This window comes from Epinephelus fuscoguttatus, linkage group LG23, assembly GCF_011397635.1.
Source record: "Epinephelus fuscoguttatus linkage group LG23, E.fuscoguttatus.final_Chr_v1".
Lineage (NCBI taxonomy): Eukaryota > Metazoa > Chordata > Actinopteri > Perciformes > Serranidae > Epinephelus > Epinephelus fuscoguttatus.
The window spans coordinates 12794147-12815344 of record NC_064774.1 but is presented as its reverse complement, the minus strand read 5'-3'; the positions used below and the strand labels follow the sequence as shown (position 1 = coordinate 12815344).

Genomic DNA, 21198 nt, shown 5'->3' with positions numbered 1-21198 from the left:
ATTTAAGGGGTAGAAATGGGACAGGCCCTTTGTCATATAGCCAGGAAATTATCACATAATAATAAGACATAATAAGACACAAATCATCTATGTTTAGCGACAAAGCTACCACTGAGGTCTTGTCTTGAGAATGTGGGAGATATAATGACATAAAGATGGTTTAGATTCTGCAAAAAAGGAATAAAATATCTATAAAAAAAAAAAAAAAAAAGTATTAAACTAAATGGAGTTTAGGATTCCCCTCCAGGGTTACATACTTGGCATTGTAGAGAATAACATTAGAGACCCAAAATCCAAATATTCTTAAATTTTGGCTGCAGCACTGGAGTCATAAAGGTCTGATAAAGTGATCACATTAGGGCATTTTATCTCGCAATTTTGAGACTCCTGACCAGTGGCGTAAGGTGGTCACCATGGGCCTAAACTAGCTGCCGTATCGTATCGTCTTGTCACATGATCAAGTAGAGAAGGCTTTAACATCCCTGTTACTCAACAATCATCAATGTATACCTGTATGTGACAAAATATCGAGGAAAATAAAAAGCAGGGTGGCACTGTGGTTCACTGGTTAGCATTATCGCCTCACAGCAGGAGGGTTCCTGGTTCGAACCCGGGGTGGGGGGCTCAAACCTTGTGCGGAGTCTGTATGTTCTTCCCATGTCAGCGTGGGTTTTTTCCAGGTGCTCCGGTTTCCTCCCACAGTCCAAAGACATGCAGGTTAACTGGTGACGCTAAACTGTCCGCAGGTGTGAATGTGAGTGTGAATGGTTGTCTGTCTCTATAGCGTCTTTTACGCTGCCAGATTTTCGGCAAATGTTGGGTCGTTTTGCCAGCAAGCTGCAAGTGTTCAGACACACAGAGCCGGATTGGCGAGTTGATCCGAGGTGCACAATTTTCCGCCTTGTAGGGTAGACATATTGGCGGAACCTTTTTGGTTTGAAAAGAACGAGGCAAGGAATTGTGCACCCTCCTTGTCCTCGCAAACGAAGAGGCCATTAACCGTCAGATGATGGGAACGGTGAAGAACGGGCCGACTTACGAGAGAATCGCCGCCTGACCAGCCGCGGCTTCCCTCCCACGTCACTGTTTACATCACATGCTGAGCTACACATTTTGTTAGCTGCTCACGCCCCCCATTGCCCCAAAAAAGGCGCATTCTGTATAAACAAAAGTAGGTAGGCGGCATTTTGCTGCACTCCCTGATTTTGTTTTTATACTGCCAATGCTGAAAAAAGACTGATTGGGCTTTCCTGCAAATTTGCACAATTCCTATCTAAAAAGGGCTGAAGCGTCAGCCCTGTGATGGTCTAGCCTCGCGTCACCAGGCTCTTCACGTACGATGAAGAGCCTGGTTTCCATTCACTCTGAATTTTGTCTGGATTCTGGTTCCGGTCTAGAGAGCGGATCCAGAATTCACCAAATTTACCAAAGGGGGTCAAAAAAGTTGAAACTTTTCAGTGTCTAAAAAGAAGCGTCTACAAAAACACGCGTCTAAAGAGACGCTGGAAAAACGCCCGTCTAAAAAGACACTCGAACGCCGGTCAGACGCGCCGTATCATAGGAAAACAGTGGTTTTACTGGTGTCGTGTTTCTAGCATTTCATCTCGGTGTGATCGCTCCCTAAAAGTGTTCACCAAAGTAAAATTTTAGATTCTGGCGCACCATCGTCTCGTCGCATCCTCTTTCACCGTTTTGACAGGTGTAACATTATCAGGCAGCAATGCTGGCAATGCCATATTGTTGTTGTTGTTGTTGTGGTTGTTGTTGTTGTTATTGTGGTTGATAGAGCATGCTACATGGTGAGCATTACGCAGTTTTCCTCTCTCTTCCGCCCCCACCGCCCCAAACTTTATCCTACACTGAATAACACCATTTTTAATTAAATGTGAGTTCCTCTTTGAACACAAGTGTATTTGCACAGACCTCAATGAAACCAAACTGCCTGACCTGTCTAATTTTACGCCCCTGACTATAACTTAAGTGGTAGATTGTGTTTTTGGCACAAATAGGCCTCCATACATGATTTATATTATCAGATTGTCAGATTTTTGTGTATCAGAGTAAGTTTCAGTTTCTTGTTCTTGATCCAGAGTCGTTTACTTGAACTGATACGGTGAGTGTGTGTGTGAGTGTGTGTGTGTGTGTGTGGCCCATGCAGGGAGTGTGTTAAAATAGTCCCTCCAATGAGCGCAGCCCACGTCTCCAGACCAACACGGATGTGCGGCCCGTGGACCAACCACAGATATGTGGGGCAGAAAGGGAGGAGACGACGGTACCACAGGCAAAAAGGTTTCATGTACAAAGTGTACCGGCCCTCAGCTGTTCACCCTCACCATCCTCATGTTACGTGGACGTGTTTTAAGTTTAACTAAACCCCACTGAGTCCCTGTCACGGCGGAGGAACCGCTCTTTAACCGTTACCGTTTCAGGGGGGAACCTTTCAGCTGCCGTATTTCTACACGGAATACTGTCACACCGGGACCGTAAATACACCGTCGTAGCTGTCCCTGCGGTGTAGCAGAGAGGGAAAGGATGGAGGTTTAAGGTTGTATATCACCAGCTTCAATGAAACCAGACGTGAAAGCAGAGCCGTTAAGTTTGCTGGTTCCGGTGTGAAAGTGTGACTGAAGCCGGAGATGGAGTCGTGTCGGCGGACAGGACTCAGCGGGGTCCTGTGCTCCCTGTCACTGCTGTGTGTCATCCTGGATATCCAGCTGGACGGTAAGCCTGGCTTCACGTTCACAAACAAGTTTTTAAGACACAAATACAGACGGTAATGTGCGTTTATAACTTCTGTAAAGCCGTTAAAGTTTCCCGTTAAAACTGACCCGGAATGTGAGCTCACCGGGTACACTGTTACCCGCCCCACCATCACCTGCTCTGAGTCACACTCACTGCTTCATTATTACACTGATAATAACATTATACAGGCTGTAAAAGACATCAGCAACAGGTGTACAAGGTGTTTAACAGTTGTAGTTATAACTAGGAGCAGTACGCGGAGCTACAGTCCTGACTGGGACCCTACTTCCTGTCACCAACATCATTAGGGACTGTACTGTATTTATCTGAGGAGGGAGGTGGCAGGTGAGCAACAGAAGAGCCACTATATATTATTCTCAATATATCCTCTCGGGGCCCTGCGTCCTCATTTGAGGACATCACATTTTGTATTTACTTGACTTTATACTTTATTCTGCTTAACTCAGACCTGTTGTCCTCGTTCATGGACACTTTTTGTGCCATCTAGTGGTCGTAAGAGCACAATACACTAATCCATGTAAAAACAAGATGGCGGCCATCTCTGCCAAGTCAGTCTGCAGCTGATCCCGACACAAAAGTGGACAAGGTCCAAAACCTGATCACATTTTATGGTAGACACTTGTTAATTTGAGATTAATAGTTTGTAGTTTGATATGGCAACAAATTTGACCAATTGTTGCCACAGTAACAAGATAAAGTTGAAGTTAATTAGGAAGTACTCGTTTAAGGATACTGGGACTTAATTATCGTCTCGTTTGAGGACATTGGGAGTGTATTATCATTTTGTTTGAGGACATTGGGACTTTCTTATTGTGTCTTTTTTTGGGACATTGGGACTTAATTATCGTTTCTTTTTGGGGGGGACATTGGGAGTTAATTGTTGTCTCATTTGAGGAGACTGGGACTTTATTATCGTCTCGTTTGAGCACACTGGGACTTTATTATCGTCTTGTTTGAGGACATTGGGACTTTATTATCGTCTCGTTTGAGGACACTGGGACTTTATTATCGTCTTGTTTGAGGACATTGGGACTTTATTTTCATTTCTTTTTTTGGGGGGACATTGGGAGTTAATTGTTGTCTCGTTTGAGGACACTGGGACTTTATTATCGTCTTGTTTGAGGACACTGGGACTTTATTATCGTCTCGTTTGAGGACATTGGGACTTTATTTTCGTTTCTTTTTTGGGGGGACATTGGGAGTTAATTGTTGTCTCGTTTGAGGACACTGGGACTTTATTATCGTCTTGTTTGAGGACATTGGGACTTTATTATCGTTTCTTTTTTTGGGGGGACATTGGGAGTTAATTGTTGTCTCGTTTGAGGACACTGGGACTTTATTATCGTCTCGTTTGAGGACACTGGGACTTTATTATCGGCTTGTTTGAGGACACTGGGACTTTATTATCGTCTCATTTGAGGACACTGGGACTTTATTATCGTCTCATTTGAGGACATTGGGACTTTATTTTCGTTTCTTTTTTTGGGGGGACATTGGGAGTTAATTGTTGTCTCGTTTGAGGACACTGGGACTTTATTATCGTCTTGTTTGAGGACACTGGGACTTTATTATCGTCTCGTTTGAGGACACTGTGACTTTATTTTCGTTTCTTTTTTTGGGGGACATTGGGAGTTAATTGTTGTTTCTTTGTTTGAGGACATTGGGACTTAATTGTCTCATTTGAGGACACTGGGACTTTATTATCGTCTCGCTTGAGGACATTGGGACTTTATTATTGTTTCTTTGTTTGAGGACATTGGGACTTAATTGTCTCGTTTGAGGACATTGGGACTTAATTGTCTCATTTGAGGACACTGGGACTTTATTATTGTTGACAGTGTTTAGTTTTTTATACTTATCAGGTCCTACTGATCCCAGATAGCTTGGAGAAATTAAAAAGCATACCAAACAAACGTGCAGATCTCAGGAGGATATAATATTTAAATATTTATTTATTATATCAAATCAGTGGCCTAAAATGGTCTTAAAATGACAATAACACAGTTTATCACATTATTTCTTGGCCAATATATCATCCAAACAAAAGCAGAAATCATGACAGGCCTAACCAAAGTGATAGAAGACATTTAATTTGAGGATAAACTTGAGATGCTCCATCTTGTTTTCATGAACTGTCAAACTGACAGGAGTCTGTTTGGGCTTGTTCAGTGAATTAAATCATATAGAGATGAAATGTCGCCATACACACCTAGAGATGGCTTCTTGGAGTCAAACAGAACAGCAACATCATCACGGCAAACATATTTATTTCATGTCATGGTCTGTAACATCTTGAAATGTGTTTTAAATACAACTATCAGCTTACACTGAACGCACACCACATGTTTATAGTGTTAGGAGTCAGTTTGAGGGGCTGTCGTTGCCTCTGTTCGTCACAAATTAGAATGGTGATGATTAAGGTTGGGTATTTGAAGCAAAATAGACTTGGCTTTGACTTCCTGTTTAGCTCATCTGAAATTTAATGAGCAGCATTTGGTCGTGTCTGCACCTCTGATTCACCGAAATACTTCAAGTGACTCACGAACTAGCTGTTAGAATATAAATCATAAACAGGTGTAGCTTGAGTGTCGGAGAATATATTTGTTTTTTGAGTTTCTTGTAGACAGTCTGCTGTCTAATAATGTTGTCGCCATCTCTCTTTGTCAGCGATATATTTCTAGCGAGGCTCAAGCGCCGTCTTGTGTTACAGGTGTCTTGGGGGCGACTCATGTCGAGATCGAGCACCACTTGGAGATGGGCCGCAAACTTTTGGCTGCTGGTCAGCTGGCCGAGGCCTTGTCCCACTACCACTCGGCTGTGGGTAAGGTTACATGTGCACACACACACACACGCTGACACACATTTATACTCTCACCACTGGCTGACATTTACAGCCGCTTTCTCTGCTCTGATAATGCCTGTAATCTTCCAAACTTCCACACAGACAGATTTGTATTTGTACATTAAGAATGACATTTGGTGTGAATCATTTTCACAGAGGGAGACTCTAAGAATTACCTGACCTACTACAAGCGAGCCGCGGTGTTTCTGGCGATGGGAAAATCCAAATCTGCCCTGCCAGACCTCACCAGAGCCATCCAGCTCAAACCCGACTTCCTGGCTGTAAGTTTGCCTGATTCAGAGTCTGATTTTATGTCTTTTTCCCCCTGAATTAATTCACTATTAAGAGCTAAAAATGTGTATTGAAATTGGAATATTTTCGGCTTTTTCCTCTTTTAAAATAAATAAAGTTCCTGAGTTCAACTTACCTTGGGAAATTTCCAGAAATGTACTGGAAATGTATGGACCCTTTGCAACCTTAGGCATACTCTAAAGGGCTAGTTCGTAGATTTTAAAGCAGGATTGTATGGGGTACTTTTCCATAGTCGGTGTATTATTTACCTTAGGTGCAAGTCCCCTTTTTGGAGAAGCAGACAGAAATGTTGGAGTTGAGCAATGTACTGCTGTGGATGGGGTCGCAGCAAAACATATTTTGAATGGTAAATGGACTGCACTAGTCTTCTGACCATTCAAAGCGCTGTCACTCATTCACACACTGGTGACCGAGGCTATCATACATGTTGCCACCTGCTACTCACTAACCATTCTCACTGATGAAACAGCCATCAGGAGCAATTTGGGGTTCAGTATCTTGCCCAAGGATACTTTGACATGTGGACTGGAGGAGCCGGGGGTCAAACTACCAATAATGAGCCACAACTGGCGCTAATAGATCAATATCAGTTTATGTGTATGCATTATTGAGAGTATTATCAATGTCCTACCTTTCCATCAGACGGTAATTTTCGACGGGTACACCGTTCTCGGCATCTGTACTCTCTTTATTCCCTCGTCAAAGCCAGCGGACTCCATTGACCAAACAGTAATTTACAGTGGTGGGGAAAAATCAATATGGTGTAGTATTGTGATATTTTTGTATGGCAATATTGTATCGTCACATACCAAGTACCAAGTATAATTTTTTTTAGTATATAAATCATTAATATGACAAATACAAATTAAACTTTTGTTAGCCTTTTTCAGTCCACTAGATACAATTTGCTGCTGTGAAAAGACTGAAAACAGACTTAAAATCGCAATAATATCGTATCGTGACTTAAGTATCGTGATAATATCGTTTCGTGGATCCTCTGGTGCCTCCGACCTGTAGTAATTTTGCTGAACATGAGAGCCACTGTTGCCTTAGTCAGCTGGCTTGTTGGTGTTATCGTGTAACTTATCCTACCCCTTCAATGACAACAACACAAACAAACTAACGGACGGAGGCAGCCATCGTCCAGCTGCTCCTGTGTTCAGCGATGTTAAATCACCGTTTTTCTCAATGGAGTCTGGCTTTGAAGTGAAAATACTCTCAATATAACGTGCACTTAAACTGATACTGAGTTTTTTTAGGTGGCTAAAATATGTTTTGCTGCTGCCCCCATCCACAGCAGTACATTGCTTAGCTTCAGTGTCAGTACTACTGCCTGCTTCTCCAAACTGGGGGCGTGCTGACTGATATCTATTGTGGGGAATACACTGACTGTGGAAAAGTACCTTATATAACCCCACTTCAAAAAATGTGAACTCTGCCTTTAACCAAGACATGCTTTAAGACCTAGTATTGCTTTTTATGTGTATTTTTCCCCCAGATAATAAAGAGGTACAACTTTTACAATCGAAATTGTGAAGTTTTTCAGACATTAAATGGAAATTTACCGACCCTTTTGCATCCCTAGTCCTCATTATGTGTCCATATGCTTCTCATATTTCTCTCCATCTCCTGGGTCTCTCTTTGTTCCTGCGTTTTCAGGCCAGGTTGCAGAGAGGGAATATCCTGCTGAAGCAGGGTAACACTCAGGAGGCCAGGGAGGACTTTGAAGCCGTGGTGAGTTTAAATCTCAAATCACCGCTGCTGTCCTTTGTAGTGTTTTACCTGCAGCAGCCAGAATAATTTGTCTGTTTTGTTTTTAGCTGCAGCGCTCCCCAGACCACGAAGAGGCTCAGGACCAGCTGATGAAAGCGAACGAGCTGGAGGAGCTGCAGGAGGATGCGCATGCCGCGTACCACCAAGGAGACTACAGCGCCACCATCAGCGTGTTGGAGAGAGTCATTGAGGTGTGTGTCCGCTCTGGAGAAAGTCTCCTAAAATAAAAGATCTTTTATTATTATATTATTTTCCATCATACGTCAGATGGCAGTTGAGTTGAATTACTTTGCACACACATAAAAGTTCCCATCTTTCTCCAGATCTCTCCTTGGGATCCTGAGTCGCGGGAGCTCCGTGCAGAATGTTACATCCGCATGGGGGATCCTCAGAAAGCCATCCTGGATCTGACGCCGACCACGAGGCTACGCAACGACAACCGCGCCGCCTTCCTGAAGCTCAGCATGCTGCATTACAGCCTCGGGGATCACCACGAGTCACTCAAGTGAGCTGGAATAAACAAACTACGCTGATTTAGAGCCATGCAAATGAAGCTGATTTTCATCCTGAGCGCATCTGTGTCACCATAACAAAATGTCCGTCTGGCTCGTCTGTTTGTGTGCAGTCACATCCGGGAGTGTCTGAAGCTGGATCAGGATGACAAGGAGTGTTTCAGCCACTACAAGCAGGTGAAGAAGCTCAGCAAGCAGCTGGACGCAGCAGAGGAGCTCATTGAGCAGACGAGGTCAGTACGTCTGTAGGAGTGGTGCGCTTTGTCCTCTGAAATCATGAAGTCTTCACTCTTGGCTCATGCAAATACTGAAGTTCAGTGAAGTGAACATTGTCAGCAACCAATAGCTGCGCTCTCTCCAGCACCAAACAGGAAGCAGCAAACCAGGTAGAGAGTGAACGTGAACAAGTCTCTGTTCTCTTGTACTGTGGAAAAGGAGGAGAAGCTGGTGGAGCTGTGGAGGAAACAAGACTCTGTGTTTAATTCAGTGTGTATCTGATCCACCAACTAGCACTTATTCCCACAGTCTCCTCCCACAAAAATAGTGCAATTAACCAACAGAGGCTGGTAGCAAGTTGAGGAAACAAAATCCAGAATTTAAAGTCTGTACGCAAACACAGTTTATCTTTGTTTATTATATTGGTGCCGAATTGACAAGAGAACTGTCGACATATGACGCCTTTAATCTTGTGTTTCCAGAATCATGTCTTTTTGCAGAAAGTTAAAGAATTGTTAAAATGTCATATTTCTTAAAGGGAGTTTGGTGTAATATTTTCCACCAGGAGCAGGATGGAAAATAATGTTCAGGATCCTAGTTGCTTTCAGATAGTGGCCCTGCAGATCCCCCAGTCTTCTCAAAATCTTTTTGTGTGAGACTAAAAACCCACAGTCTTAGGATATGTGAGGGTGTCACTCAAGTCTTTTACAGGTCTTCTGAAAGTCTTCTAGTGTATGGTAGTTTCTATGTAGTCACACACTAAGATTTTACAAAGACTGGGGATCACTACTACTCACTACTACAAGACTACAACTAGAATTCTTTTAAGATTATTTCCCATCCTCCTCCTGGTGTAAATTTACAAGAACAAAACCTGTTAAACATTTGAGCAGAAACCGAAGCAGCTTTTGGCCACAGCTGTCCATTTGTGTTAAAAACCAGTCATAAAGAAAAAAGACACTGTAGAATGTGGATCTGACCCGTGACAAGCTCCACCAGTTTCTCCTCCTTTTACACATTTCAAGAAAGCCGAGACTTGTTTGACTTAGTCCTGCCATACACAAGAAGACTGGGTTTTCCCTGCCTATCTAAGACAAAGGCGGGCAGCCTGGGTGATTTTGGCCGCCGCCTTGGGTAAAGCGTGTGTGTGCGCATGGGGGGGCGTTCAGATGTAGTGTCTTTTGCGCACACAAACCCATTACAATGTAGACACGCATCATGCTTGCTCACAACCCAAAGCAAATGCCGTAGCGACGCGCATGCGGTGTGTGTGTTTTTTCGTCCGGCGCACAGCTCCACGGACCTGCTTCTCCCTGTTGTGTCAGATCCCGGTTCCCCCTCGGGCTTTGTCACTCCTACTGTTTCCCACAGAGCTCTGCCCCGTTTGAAAGGCGAAGGAAGCCCGTATGTGGAAAGACGGCGCCTCCGAGATGCAGAATGTGTATTATAGAAGAGAAACACACATTTCAGGACCACTGACTTGTATCATCAGAACAGACATGTGCTGTGATTTTCAGCCTCCTTTCATATTTAATAGAGGGGGGACAATACCTGACAGTAATATTCTCAGCTGTCAGGATGTGCCTGCTGTAAAGGGTAAATATAATCATAGAAGGCTGAAAATCACAGGACATGTCTGTTCTGATTATACAAGTCAGCAGTGTAAGGCTGAAGCATGTGGGGGCCTCCTTTCATATCTAAAAGTACAGCTGTCAAGATGCCCTCCGCCACAGGCCTTTGCCACCTTGGTCTCGAAAAAAACCCAGGGAAAACCCTAGTGACACCCTCTCAAATCTAAAGACAATGTGAGTTTTTAGCCACACTTAGTAAGATATTTGTTTGGAAAAAGTGGGAAGATTATTTCCCATCCTGCCGCTGGTGGAAATATGACACCAAACTCCCTTTTAAAAAGACATGTCATATTAACAGTTCCTTAAGTGTCCGCAAAAACACATAAAAGACTTGAATTCTATGATCACCTTACATCATCAAGATCACCACAACTCATATCATTTTATTCCAACATTGAGAATTTGTCTGACCATAAAGAAAAAGGCCTGAAGACTCGTTTGTTGTAAGGCTATCATAACATGTATTTACAAGGTGTGTGCTTTGAAATATGCGTCTGTTTGAAACAGAAAATGTCAGCCACTTGATATTTTTGAGATGAAAGTTAGCTGCCTCAGAAAATAGGAATCAGCGTGGGTGGTTTGATGAGTCAGAGCACGTGTGATACCTTTTATTAAACATGCAATCTAACTTACAACCTACACGTTGCATGTGATCCCCGTTATTTCCAAATCTTGTTGATACTCAAACCAGAAATACAAGAGGAAGAAGCTAACACTTGCAACCTAACTAGCTACCTACTTAATAAACCTTACTGAATTTTCTCTTTACACACAACTAGGTACGAGGAAGCCATTGAAAAGTACGAATCAGTGATGAAGACAGAGCCCAATGTCCCACACTACACAAACCTGGCCAAAGAGAGGATCTGCTTCTGCCTTGTCAAGGTAAGATAACTTGTGCCTGTATTCTAACACATAAATAAAGTAAATACATGAGGGTTAGATTTTCTCTTTCTGTTTCTGTTTTTGATCCTTTCCAACTGCTGCCAACTCATTATCCCTCCGTCTTGCCCATTGTAGATTAACTTGGCTCAGGAGGCCATAGACGTGTGTTCAGAGGCTCATCAGAGAGACCCTCGCAACGCCAACGTCCTCCGAGACCGAGCCGAGGCTTACATCCTCAACCAGGAGTACGAGAAAGGTAAAGAAACATCTTACGTTTGCATACACATACAAAAATGCACGTACTGGGTCCATTTTAGCAGGTTCTCTGGGGTTTATGGTGCCAAAAATACAGTAAACTACCAGGTGAAACGTGCATTCAGAAAGTCGATTAATAGATTGTAGTCTTAGTGTTATTCCCCCCTTAAAATAAGATCAGGTAGAATTTGTCCAGTCCAAATCAATGACAGTTCCATGTAGGATAAGTGTGAAATGAGGCTGTCTTCTACTCTCAAAAATGTTATTTATAAACAAAATTTAGTTTTGTTCAGATACAAGTGTGGCAGACAAACATCTTTTTAAAGGTCTTTTATTATCTGTTTCATTCCAGCTGTGGAGGACTACATAGAGGCGAGAGAGTTTGACGGCGAAGGCGACCGCATCGATCTCAAAGAGGGCCTGGACCGAGCACAGAAACTGCTGAAAATCTCTCGTAAGAGGGATTACTACAAGATCCTCGGTGTCGGCAGGTAACCGGTCCAACCAGTTCTGTAACACACAGTGTGTATTTCCTCTGGAGTGAACACTGAATCCATCCACGGTCGATAAATGCATCGAGCAGATCCCTCCAGATAACTCCCACACACTTTGTTTTCCTCAGGAATGCAAACAAGCAGGAGATCATCAAGGCGTACAGGAAGCTGGCGCAGCAGTGGCACCCCGACAACTTCCAGTCTGAGGCGGAGAAGAAAGAAGCAGAAAAGAAGTTTATCGACATCGCGTCAGCTAAAGAAGTCCTCACTGACCCAGGTCAGGAGCTCAGACGGCTGTTAGATTGTCTTTTTAGGAATTTAGCAGACACTCATTCAGAGTGACTTCCAACAAGTTAGCAAGTGTAATTTTGAGATTACAGGATAAGCGAAAACAGTTTCTGGCAGCCTGTATCTGTACTGACACTTTCACACTACTAATAGCTAATTTAAAAGCATACCTACATATATGTGGAATGGCATTTTACATTGTATAAATTAGCCTAGCAGCTAGCGGACTTTTCCTCTAGTCATATGAAGCCAGGGACAACAGCAACATTTAACAAAGGTAACATGACAAAATTTGTCTCCATTACAACTCACAAGGTTCACTGACAAAACAACTGTCTTATACTAAACATGCTTTCCAAGCAAATATAACATGCTAACGTTATTAGCACAAGCCTGTCGAATTTTATATTGTATAAATTAGCTTAGTGGCTAGCGGACTTTTCATCTACTTATATGAAACCAGGGACAACAGCAACATTTAGCAAAGGTAACGTTAAAAAAATTCGGCTTCATTACAGCTCACAAGGTTCACTGACAAAACAACTGTCTTATACTAAACACGTTTTCCAAACAAATACAACATGCTAACGTTATTAGCACAAGCCTATGGTATTTTACATTACAAGACTTAAGATGCTATTTTTGTGGAGGCTTTATTGTCTTCACAATTTATTGTTTCTTATCTTCGAAATTAAAGTAAATAAAAGCTTTGTTTCCACTGAGGGAAATGGTTTCAGCTTACAGAAACAGACAGGAGGTCTGCGTCGCTGTGATGTGTAGTTACATTTCTGGGGAGGTGCACGTCAGGCTACAGCGTAGATTACGGCGTTGATTCGCAGCAGAAGTGTAAATCCCAAATAGTATCACACAGCTAACGTTACCCAGTAGTTATTAAGGGGTTTAATGACAGAGCGGAGCCGTTTCAGTGTCGGTGTGAGATTGTTGGGACTGTTAAACCACTCCTTGTCAGATGTTAGCCTCAGCTGCTGTGGAGCAGAAGGAGAGCAGCTCACATCTGCTCCAGACACACTACTGCAGGTGTCTGCATTACATACACTACTACATGTATCTACATGCTAACGTCAGGGAAAGATGTAATCTTGGTTGTTGACGTTGTTAATTTCTGCCTGATTTTGCATCCTATTCCTGCGGGAACATGTCCCATCGGGAAGTTTTTATTAGTGATTCAGGGTAGAGAGTGCTGCTGTTAGCCATTACAGTCAGTCTCCAGGCTGCAATGACAGTGCAGTAAAACGGAAATGCTGACCAATTAGAGCAGACTCCACTTTTTTGGGAGGGGTCTTAAAGAAGCAGGTGCCAAAACGGAGTGACAGAGGGTAAATTAGAGGTCACCCCTGGAAAATAAAGTTGAAGCATGTAAACATGTTGTAATAGAAACTCAAACTACAAGTACGAACATTAAGATCGGCACAATAGGTCCCTTCAAGCAATGATTTAATCTTAAATTTGTCCCTCCATTCTTGCCATTGTCTTTCCAGAAATGAGGCAGAAGTTTGACGCAGGTGAGGATCCCCTGGACCCGGAAAACCAGCAAGGTGGCGGCGGAGGTGGAGGGCAGGGCTGGCCGTATCACTTCAACCCGTTTGAGTCTGGCGGCAGCTTCCACTTCAAGTTCCACCACAACTAGAGTGGCGGAGGTGACGAACACGAGGGGGGGACGGGGGTTGGGGACATTTGGGAAGATCAATAGCGGATTTATGGAGAAGTCTTCCTCAGAACTTGTGCTTCAGCTTGGACACAGTTTCGTCGGTTACTTGAACCTTTTGATTTTTAACGCAGCGGAGGCTTGAGCTGTACAGTGAAAGGAAAATGGACTTCCAGCCACTAACACTAAAGATGTGACCGTGGCTGCTGTCGAATTAACTCATCGCTGTGGTTGAAGAAAATGAAGTCAACACTTGAGATCCTTAGGAACGGAAAGGTGGTGGTTGAAAGCAGTCGATGTGGGTGTCTGCTCTTGTTCCTCATTTCTTTCTTTGTGCCATTCTTTGAACCTTTTGTGAAGGGGCTCTTTTTTTAATGCAGTAGTTGTTCGGACAGTTCGTAGGAGGACTGTCAGTGTATTGGTTTCTGCTCACAGTATTCTGCAGAGGAATTACATGTTTACCGATCTCCATATTTTTGACCATGTCAAACTTCTCTGTGCTATAAAACTGAGATTTTTATACATCACGACATCAGGAAGCATTTTGTTTGAGCGTCTACATTGATGGTGAGTAGGTGAGACTTCAGCACTGTTAAAGGAAACTTGTGGGTGAAATCCTATGGGTCTTAAATCAGTGATTGTTTTTGATTTGATTTTATGAGGTACGTTTAATATTCTTCAACCTGGTCACTTCTTGTCTCATGTTTTTGTGTCTACGCGAGACTAACGAAGACCAATTTTTTAAACTGGTCCAGTATTGAGCGAGAGTACTGCAGTTGGCAGCAGTGAAACAGGCTGCACCCTCAATTCACATCCACTTTAAGTGCGTGTTTTTGCCACTGACAGGCTCAGATTGTTATTCTAAGTGTCTGATATAATGGAAATGATCCATACAGAGATAGACCTTTTTGTTAAAGAGAAAGATCCCTTCAGTTTAACCAAAAACAGCCTTGAAATTGCGATCACCATACACACCAAGCTGCATTTAAATAATTTGTAATTTCAGCATGTATAGCGCCAGAATATTTTTTTATCAAAGGGGGTAAACTAAAGGTTTATTTCAACCAAACCAGAGTTGGTGATTATTGGAACAGTGGAAAGATGAACCAAGACAGCCTTTATGAGTTTTATTTTATTTCTGTTGACTTTGTGTGTTTTATGATGATAAAATTACTGGTCATTTAACCCTTTAAAACCTGAGCACATTGGCTTGATTTCTTTCAAAAACATGGAAAGAAGGCAACGAGCAACGAAAGAACAAATGACCTAAAAAAATTGCAAGAAATTGGTAAAAAGAGAAAATTAAAAACAAGAAAATTGGTTAAAAAAAAAGTTAAACAAGAAAATCAATCTAAATCTACAATTTTTTCGCCATTTGTGGGACTTTTTTTTTTTTTTTTTTTTTTTTACCAAGTTGCTCATTGCATTTTTTCTCATGTTTTAAAGAAATTGCACCAATTTGTGCAAAATTAAAAAGTTAAAATACTTGCGAAATGTGTCTAAAAGCAGTGCAAGAAAAAATTGTAATTCCAGGTTTTGAAGGGTTAAATGGAGTCTACAGGGTTTCACAACGGTAATTTTGGGGCTGTTTCTGGTTAAACAAAAAGGGCTATCTCTGTAGGGATCCTTTTATAATGTTGTCAGACACTTAAAATAATAATCTGAGCCTGTCAGTGGCAAAAACAAAAACTTTCAGTGGACGTACAATTGCCCTTATTGGCTACATCGCAGCCTGTTTCGCTCAGTATTAGACCAATTTCAAAAATTGTTGTCGCCATCAGTCAGTTACACACAAAAACATGGGAAATAAGGGCCCAGGTTGAAAACAGAGAACTTACCCATTAAATTACGATTTGTTTTCAGCAGCTATCTAATCAGAATAATGTGTGAATTTTGTATTTCAATGGAAATATTATCTCTTCAACAGGCTTTATATCCGGGTTTAAAACATTACGGATGTAACTGTTAATTAAAACTCACGTCACCATATTTAACTGACGAAAAAAGTTAAATATTCTGGACAAAAGCAGAGCAATTCATGACTGAGTCCAAGGTTGTAGTATTTCGCCCTTTTCCCTGGTCACTCATTTCAAAGCACGTCTTTGAAAACTTGCACTTTTACCTTTTATGTTTGAAAAACCACTCCACGTCTCCTCCACTCCTGAAACGTTACTGTGGGCTTTAGAAAAGCCTTTCAAAGACTCTTTACAAACCAAGTGTGTCTTCTGTGGTTCTCTCAAAGCCTCATTTTGGAAAAAGGTCTATCAGAAAAATGCACATTTAAAATGTGATGCTGAGCTGGAGCGGGTGTGTTGCATTAGTTACAGGTCTGCGACGTATTGTATGTAATTCATATACAGTGCATTTGTATAATTTGTCTGACAGGATGCATTTGAAAATATCAATGAGGCTCCAGTTTTACAGCCAGGAAAGACACACAACAGTTTAATAAAGATCTGACTTTCTCAGTACAAACTACGTTATTGTGTCACTAACAACTTAAAGTGACCATAACAGCTTCCTGTCCACTGCTCGACTCTGTGAACTAAATGTGACTGGCTCTTTGTATTTAAATGGACTGAGTGGGATGGTTTTGTTTCTGGGTTTTCTTTTTAGGGGTTTCTGCTGTTTGTGGCATCAATTTTACTGTTGCCAGACTGAGTCAGCTGACATGCTCAAGCATATTAAAATACTGAAACAATCCAAGTTTGTCCTGATTTCATGATGCATGGTGTGAAAGAGACGGAGACAGAACAGCTCCCCCTGCAGCTTTTATGGGGATATTTTTCCTAACTTGCACTACAGTTGAAGGGTAAGTTCAGTGCTTTTCACCCTGGACCCCATTTTCACATGTTTTCGTGACTGATGGGAACAACATTTTTTTTTAATTAGTCCAGTTTTAAAAGAGAGGGCTGCAGTGTAACCACCCTGGGCATGTTTGCACCCTCAATTTCTCCATTTACATCCTCTAAAAGTGTTTGTTTTTGCCACTGACAGGCTCAGATTATTATTCAGGTGTATGGTAACATTATGGGAAGGATCCCTACAGAGATAGACCTTTTTGTTAATGAGTAAGATCCTTTTTGTTTAACCAGAAGCAGCCCCAAAATCACCATTGCCAAACCTACCAGACTCCATTTAAATAAACAGTAATTTAAGCGTGTATAGAGTCAGCATATTTTCACGTCTAACTGGGTGAAGGGTTTATTTCAACCAAATAAGAGTTGGTGATTGTTGGAACAGTGGAAAGACGAACCAAGATGGTTTTTGTGAGTTTTATTTTGTTTCTGTTGATTTTCAATAAAGTGTGTCTTATGATGATAAAATCACTGTTTATTTAAATGGAGTCTGGTGGGTTTGACGATGGAGAATTCAGGACTGTGTTTGGTTTAACAAAAAAGTCTGCAGTTGACAGCAGTGAAACAGGCTGCGAAGTGTTTGTTTTTGACACTGACAGGCTCTGATTTTTATTTTTAAGTGTCTGACAACTTTATGGAACGATCCCTACAGAGACAGACCTTTTTGTTTAACCAGAAGAAGCCTGGAATTCGTTATCGTCAATTCCACCAGACTCCATTTAAATAATCAGTGATTTTATCATTGTAAAACACACTTAAGTCAAAGTTGACAGAAACAAAATTAAACTCTCAAAAAGCCATCTTGGTTTGTCTTTCTACTGTTCAGCAATCACCAACTCTTATTTGGTTGAAATAAACCTTTAATTCACTCAGTTAGATGTGAAAACATGCTGGATCTATACACGCTAAAATTACTGTTTATTTCAATGGAGTCTGGTGGGTTTGGCAATGGCAATTCTGGAGCTGTTTCTGGTTAAACAAAAAGGTCTATCTCTGTAGGGATCCTTTCCATAACGTCAAACATTTACTACTGTCAACGGCAAAAACAAACACTTCTAGGGGACATAAATTGACAGGTTTGGCAATGGTGATTTCAGAGCTGTTTCTGGTTAAACAAAAAGGATCTTACTCTTTAACAAAAAGGTCTATCTCTGTAGGGATCCTTTCCATAATGTTGTCAGACACTTGAATAACAATCTGAGCCTGTCAGTGGCAAAAACAAACACTTTTAGTGGACATAAATTGACAGTACAAACATTCTGAGCGGTCACACTGCAGCCCTCTCTCTCTCAAAGCTGGACCAGTTTCAGAAATTGTTGTTCTCTTTAGTCACTTAGACACAGAAACACGGGAAAATGGGGTCCAGAGTACACTACCAATTTAGCATTGCACTCCCATAACATTTAGAGTTAGATATTAAAAAACAAAAGAGGATCCAAACTGATGCAGAGATGCCTTCTTTTTATTCCACTCAATCTGGCGCCTACATTACCCACAGTGCTGGAAACCTCACTTCTTTAACTCCGAACCCTTGGATGTTTTTCATATTCAAACTCAAATTTAAGAAACTTTCTTGTGGCTCCCTCTGGAGGCACAAAAGGCTTCCCATAACTTCCTTTACATGTGTAGTTGTACCATTTGAAGCCTGTTAATAGACTTAGATGTGAAGAACTGCGTAGCACCTGATACATTTCTACCCAACATTTGTTTACAAGAATTAATGAAACACAAAGTCTCAAATACACAAATGTATTTAAAACATCATGAAACAAAGACGTTTACTGTACACAACACTGAATCACCATTTCCGCACATCCTGCTTGCCCACACCCTCTCATACACACACGCTGCATCATACAGCGGCCTCATCTTCAAGCTTTGAGGGAATGGCTGAATCCAGAATACTGACACAGGAGTTCTGTATCTGAGGTGAAGTCACCTCCAGTGAAGATGTCCACTCTCCTCTGAGCTCGGCCGTACAGCCTGAGCTCACTGAGAGAGTCAGTCTGAGCGCTGAGTGTCGTCCAGACAGGAAGGGTCTCCATCAGTGGTTTGCTCCGAAGCCTTGTGCGTCCTCCAGACTGTCTGCCTCCACCTCGATGGACACCACGTGGTGACCGGGGATCATGGCTAAGCCCAGGACTCTGGGCTCACCCTGGGAGAAAGTGTCTGGAGATTAAAAAAAATACAATCATATAAACATCACCCAGTTTCAGATCTTAAAATTTCTGTCTTCTTCCTGGTTGGACACCTTCAGTCCTCACCCACCTGTGGATTTGAGGAACTCCTGAGCTGACCCGAGGATGACGTTGCAGTCTCGGTCCGTGCAGAGGAACAGCCCCACCAGAGTCCGTCCGTCTGTCATGCGGATCCTCATGTTCTTGTTCAGGAGCCCCTCCAGTTTCTGCCGGGCCTGAGACGACGAGGACACCTCAGACTGCTCCTGGGTGTGGACAGAAAGGTAAGACACTAAACAAACACTGAACAAAATGGCGGAACAAGCGATCAATTAACTGATTAAGTTAATGGGCAAACAAACGTAACTTACTTTTGATTTACTTGTGGAAATATTAACACATTTGATGCTCCTATTTTGCAGTTTTCAGTATTAAAATCATCCAGAAAGGTGTATGATAAGTTTACAAATATAGCTACATATTTGGAGTCCAAGATTAAGCAAGTATCTCTTAAATACAGGCTAACGTTACATGGTGTAAACAGGTGACAGTTGTACTAGCTAGTTCGTTAGCCACCGGCTAGCGTTAGCAACAACTACACCCTTCATTATAATTGAATATGTTGTAAGCTAACTCTATTCTCTTCGTCATCACACGTCAAACACCGTGAACAGTATTTTAAAGTACTTAAAAATAAAGAGAGAATCACATACATGAGTCGAAGGACCATTTTCCTCAATCATTGTTGCCATAACCCTCCTCCTCCTCCTTCTTCTGCTTCTTCTTCTCCTACATTTGCTGACGGAACAATTTGTGTGACGGACCAGTGAAACCGGAAACTGAGTATCCGGGGTTTTTTTCCTTCTTAAAGAGACCGACACCAGGAAGTTAGTGATGCAGCAGAATATTAAATAATAATAATAATAATAGTAATAATGATAATAATAATAATAACAATGATGATAAATAATAATAAACATTTTAATTGTTTCAAATACATAAGTTATCTGTCCAATCCAATCAATTTAATGTCCTCTAAACCCTCTAAATCCATCTAAATTAATCTCAATCACTCCCTCGGAAGTTGAAATATTAATATATCTGGTTTGATCAGCCATTTTGAATTTTGTAAATGTCAGAAATTGATTCAGCTTCCTCAATAACCCCCTGAAACCACTCCAATGCTGTCCAAATAATCCAAGCAGTTGCTCAACTGGATTCAGGTCAGATGATATGACTTGGCCATTGCAGAACATTCCACTTCTTTGCCTTAAAAATGTCTTTGGTTGCTTTTGCAATATGCTTCAGGTCAATGTCCATCTGCACTGTGAAGCATCGTCCAATGAGTTTTGAAGCATTTGGTTGAATCTGAGCAGATAATGGTGCCCCAAACACTTCAGCTTTCATCCTGCTGCTCTTATAAGCAAGACAAGACTTCACTAGAATAAATACAGAGGGTTTAATCACAAGATGCAAACCATTGGTTAGCCTTAAAAATGGAAGGCCAGATTAGAGTTTGTCAAAAAGCATCTAAAAAGCCTGTACAGTTGTGGAACAGCATACTATGGACAGATAAAACAAAGATCGACTACCAGAATGATGGGAAGACAAGAGAAGGAAGAAGGGAAGGAACTGCTCATGATCCAAAGCACACCACCTCATCAGTGAAGCATGGTGGAGGTACTGTTATGTCATGGCCATGTATGGCTGCCAGTGGAACTGGTTCTCTTGTATTTATTGATGATGTGACTGCTGACAAGAGCAGCAGGATGAAAGCTGAAGTGTTTGGGGCACCATTATCTGCTCAGATTCAACCAAATGCTTCAAAACTCATTGGACGATGCTTCACAGTGCAGATGGACATTGACCTGAAGCATACTGCAAAAGCAACCAAAGACATTTTTAAGGCAAAGAAGTGGAATGTTCTGCAATGGCCAAGTCATATCATCTGACCTGAATCCGATTGAGCATGCGTTTCTCTTGCTGAAGCCAAAACTGAGGGCAAAACACCCAAAACACAAGCAGGAAGTGCAGACGGCTGCAGTAAAGGGCTGGCAGAGCATCACCAGGGAAGAAACCCAGCATCTGATGATGCCTATGTGTCCAACACTTCAGGCAGTCATTGACTGTAAAGGATTTGCAACCAAGTATTAAAACTGACTGTTTAATTGATGATTATGTTAGTTTGTCCAAATACTTATGAGCCCTTAGAGTTGGGGGACTGTGTGAAGAAATGGTTGTCATTCCTACACGGTTCATACTACATTTTTGAAAAAAGCCTTAAATGAAAGCTGAGAGTCTGCACTTTAAGCAGGTATTCATTGTTTCATTTAAAACCCATTGTGGTGGTGTACAGAGCCAAAATGACAACAACTGTATCACTGTCCAAATAATTATGGACCTGAGTGTATAGTATGCCTTAGAACATTCATCGGGACTTGGGTTGGGAACCGGAGGGTCGCCACTTCAAGTCCCTGTGGACTGAGCATGGAGCATAGACTGGTAGCTGGAGAGATGCCAGTTTGC

At 41.9% G+C, this 21198-nt stretch overlaps 2 protein-coding genes across 3 annotated transcripts; one reads left to right on the top strand and one right to left on the bottom strand.

Moving 5' to 3' along the window:
* The first annotated feature begins 2271 nt into the window (after positions 1–2271).
* dnajc3b (DnaJ (Hsp40) homolog, subfamily C, member 3b) lies at positions 2272–16343 on the top strand. Its single transcript, XM_049568058.1, has 12 exons — positions 2272–2721; positions 5474–5584; positions 5762–5886; positions 7577–7651; positions 7738–7881; positions 8014–8195; positions 8316–8435; positions 10829–10934; positions 11070–11190; positions 11542–11680; positions 11812–11960; positions 13471–16343. The coding sequence occupies exons 1-12, from the start codon at positions 2637–2639 to the stop codon at positions 13617–13619; spliced, it is 1506 nt and encodes a 501-aa protein (XP_049424015.1). The 5' UTR covers positions 2272–2636; the 3' UTR covers positions 13620–16343.
* Positions 16344–17936: 1593 nt separating this feature from the next.
* On the bottom strand, positions 17937–19507 carry naa38 (N-alpha-acetyltransferase 38, NatC auxiliary subunit). 2 transcript variants are annotated; one of them, XM_049568060.1, is made up of 3 exons: positions 19386–19507; positions 18764–18938; positions 17937–18664 (listed from the first exon to the last, which is right to left on the bottom strand). In XM_049568060.1, exons 1-3 carry the CDS (start codon positions 19422–19424, stop codon positions 18540–18542), a joined length of 339 nt encoding a protein of 112 aa, XP_049424017.1. In that variant the 5' UTR covers positions 19425–19507; the 3' UTR covers positions 17937–18539. The 2 variants fall into 2 exon arrangements, with proteins under 2 accessions (XP_049424017.1, XP_049424018.1); XM_049568061.1 differs by having other exon boundaries at positions 18764–18935; positions 19386–19485.
* Between the last annotated feature and the right edge of the window lie 1691 nt (positions 19508–21198).

What these genes read in the sequence shown, in the direction of transcription:
- naa38 (XM_049568060.1), bottom strand. Translation starts at nt 19,424, where the DNA reads ATGGCAACAATGATTGAGGAAAATGGTCCTTCGACTCAT. An exon ending in AAAATGGTCCTTCGACTCAT is followed by an intron (nt 18,939 to 19,385) that starts GTATGTGATTCT and finishes GTCCACACCCAG; the next exon opens with GAGCAGTCTGAGGTGTCCTC. An exon ending in GGAGTTCCTCAAATCCACAG is followed by an intron (nt 18,665 to 18,763) that starts GTGGGTGAGGAC and finishes TTTAATCTCCAG; the next exon opens with ACACTTTCTCCCAGGGTGAG.
- dnajc3b (XM_049568058.1), top strand. Translation starts at nt 2,637, where the DNA reads ATGGAGTCGTGTCGGCGGACAGGACTCAGCGGGGTCCTGTGCTCCCTG. An exon ending in CCTGGATATCCAGCTGGACG is followed by an intron (nt 2,722 to 5,473) that starts GTAAGCCTGGCT and finishes CTTGTGTTACAG; the next exon opens with GTGTCTTGGGGGCGACTCAT. An exon ending in AAGATCCTCGGTGTCGGCAG is followed by an intron (nt 11,681 to 11,811) that starts GTAACCGGTCCA and finishes TGTTTTCCTCAG; the next exon opens with GAATGCAAACAAGCAGGAGA.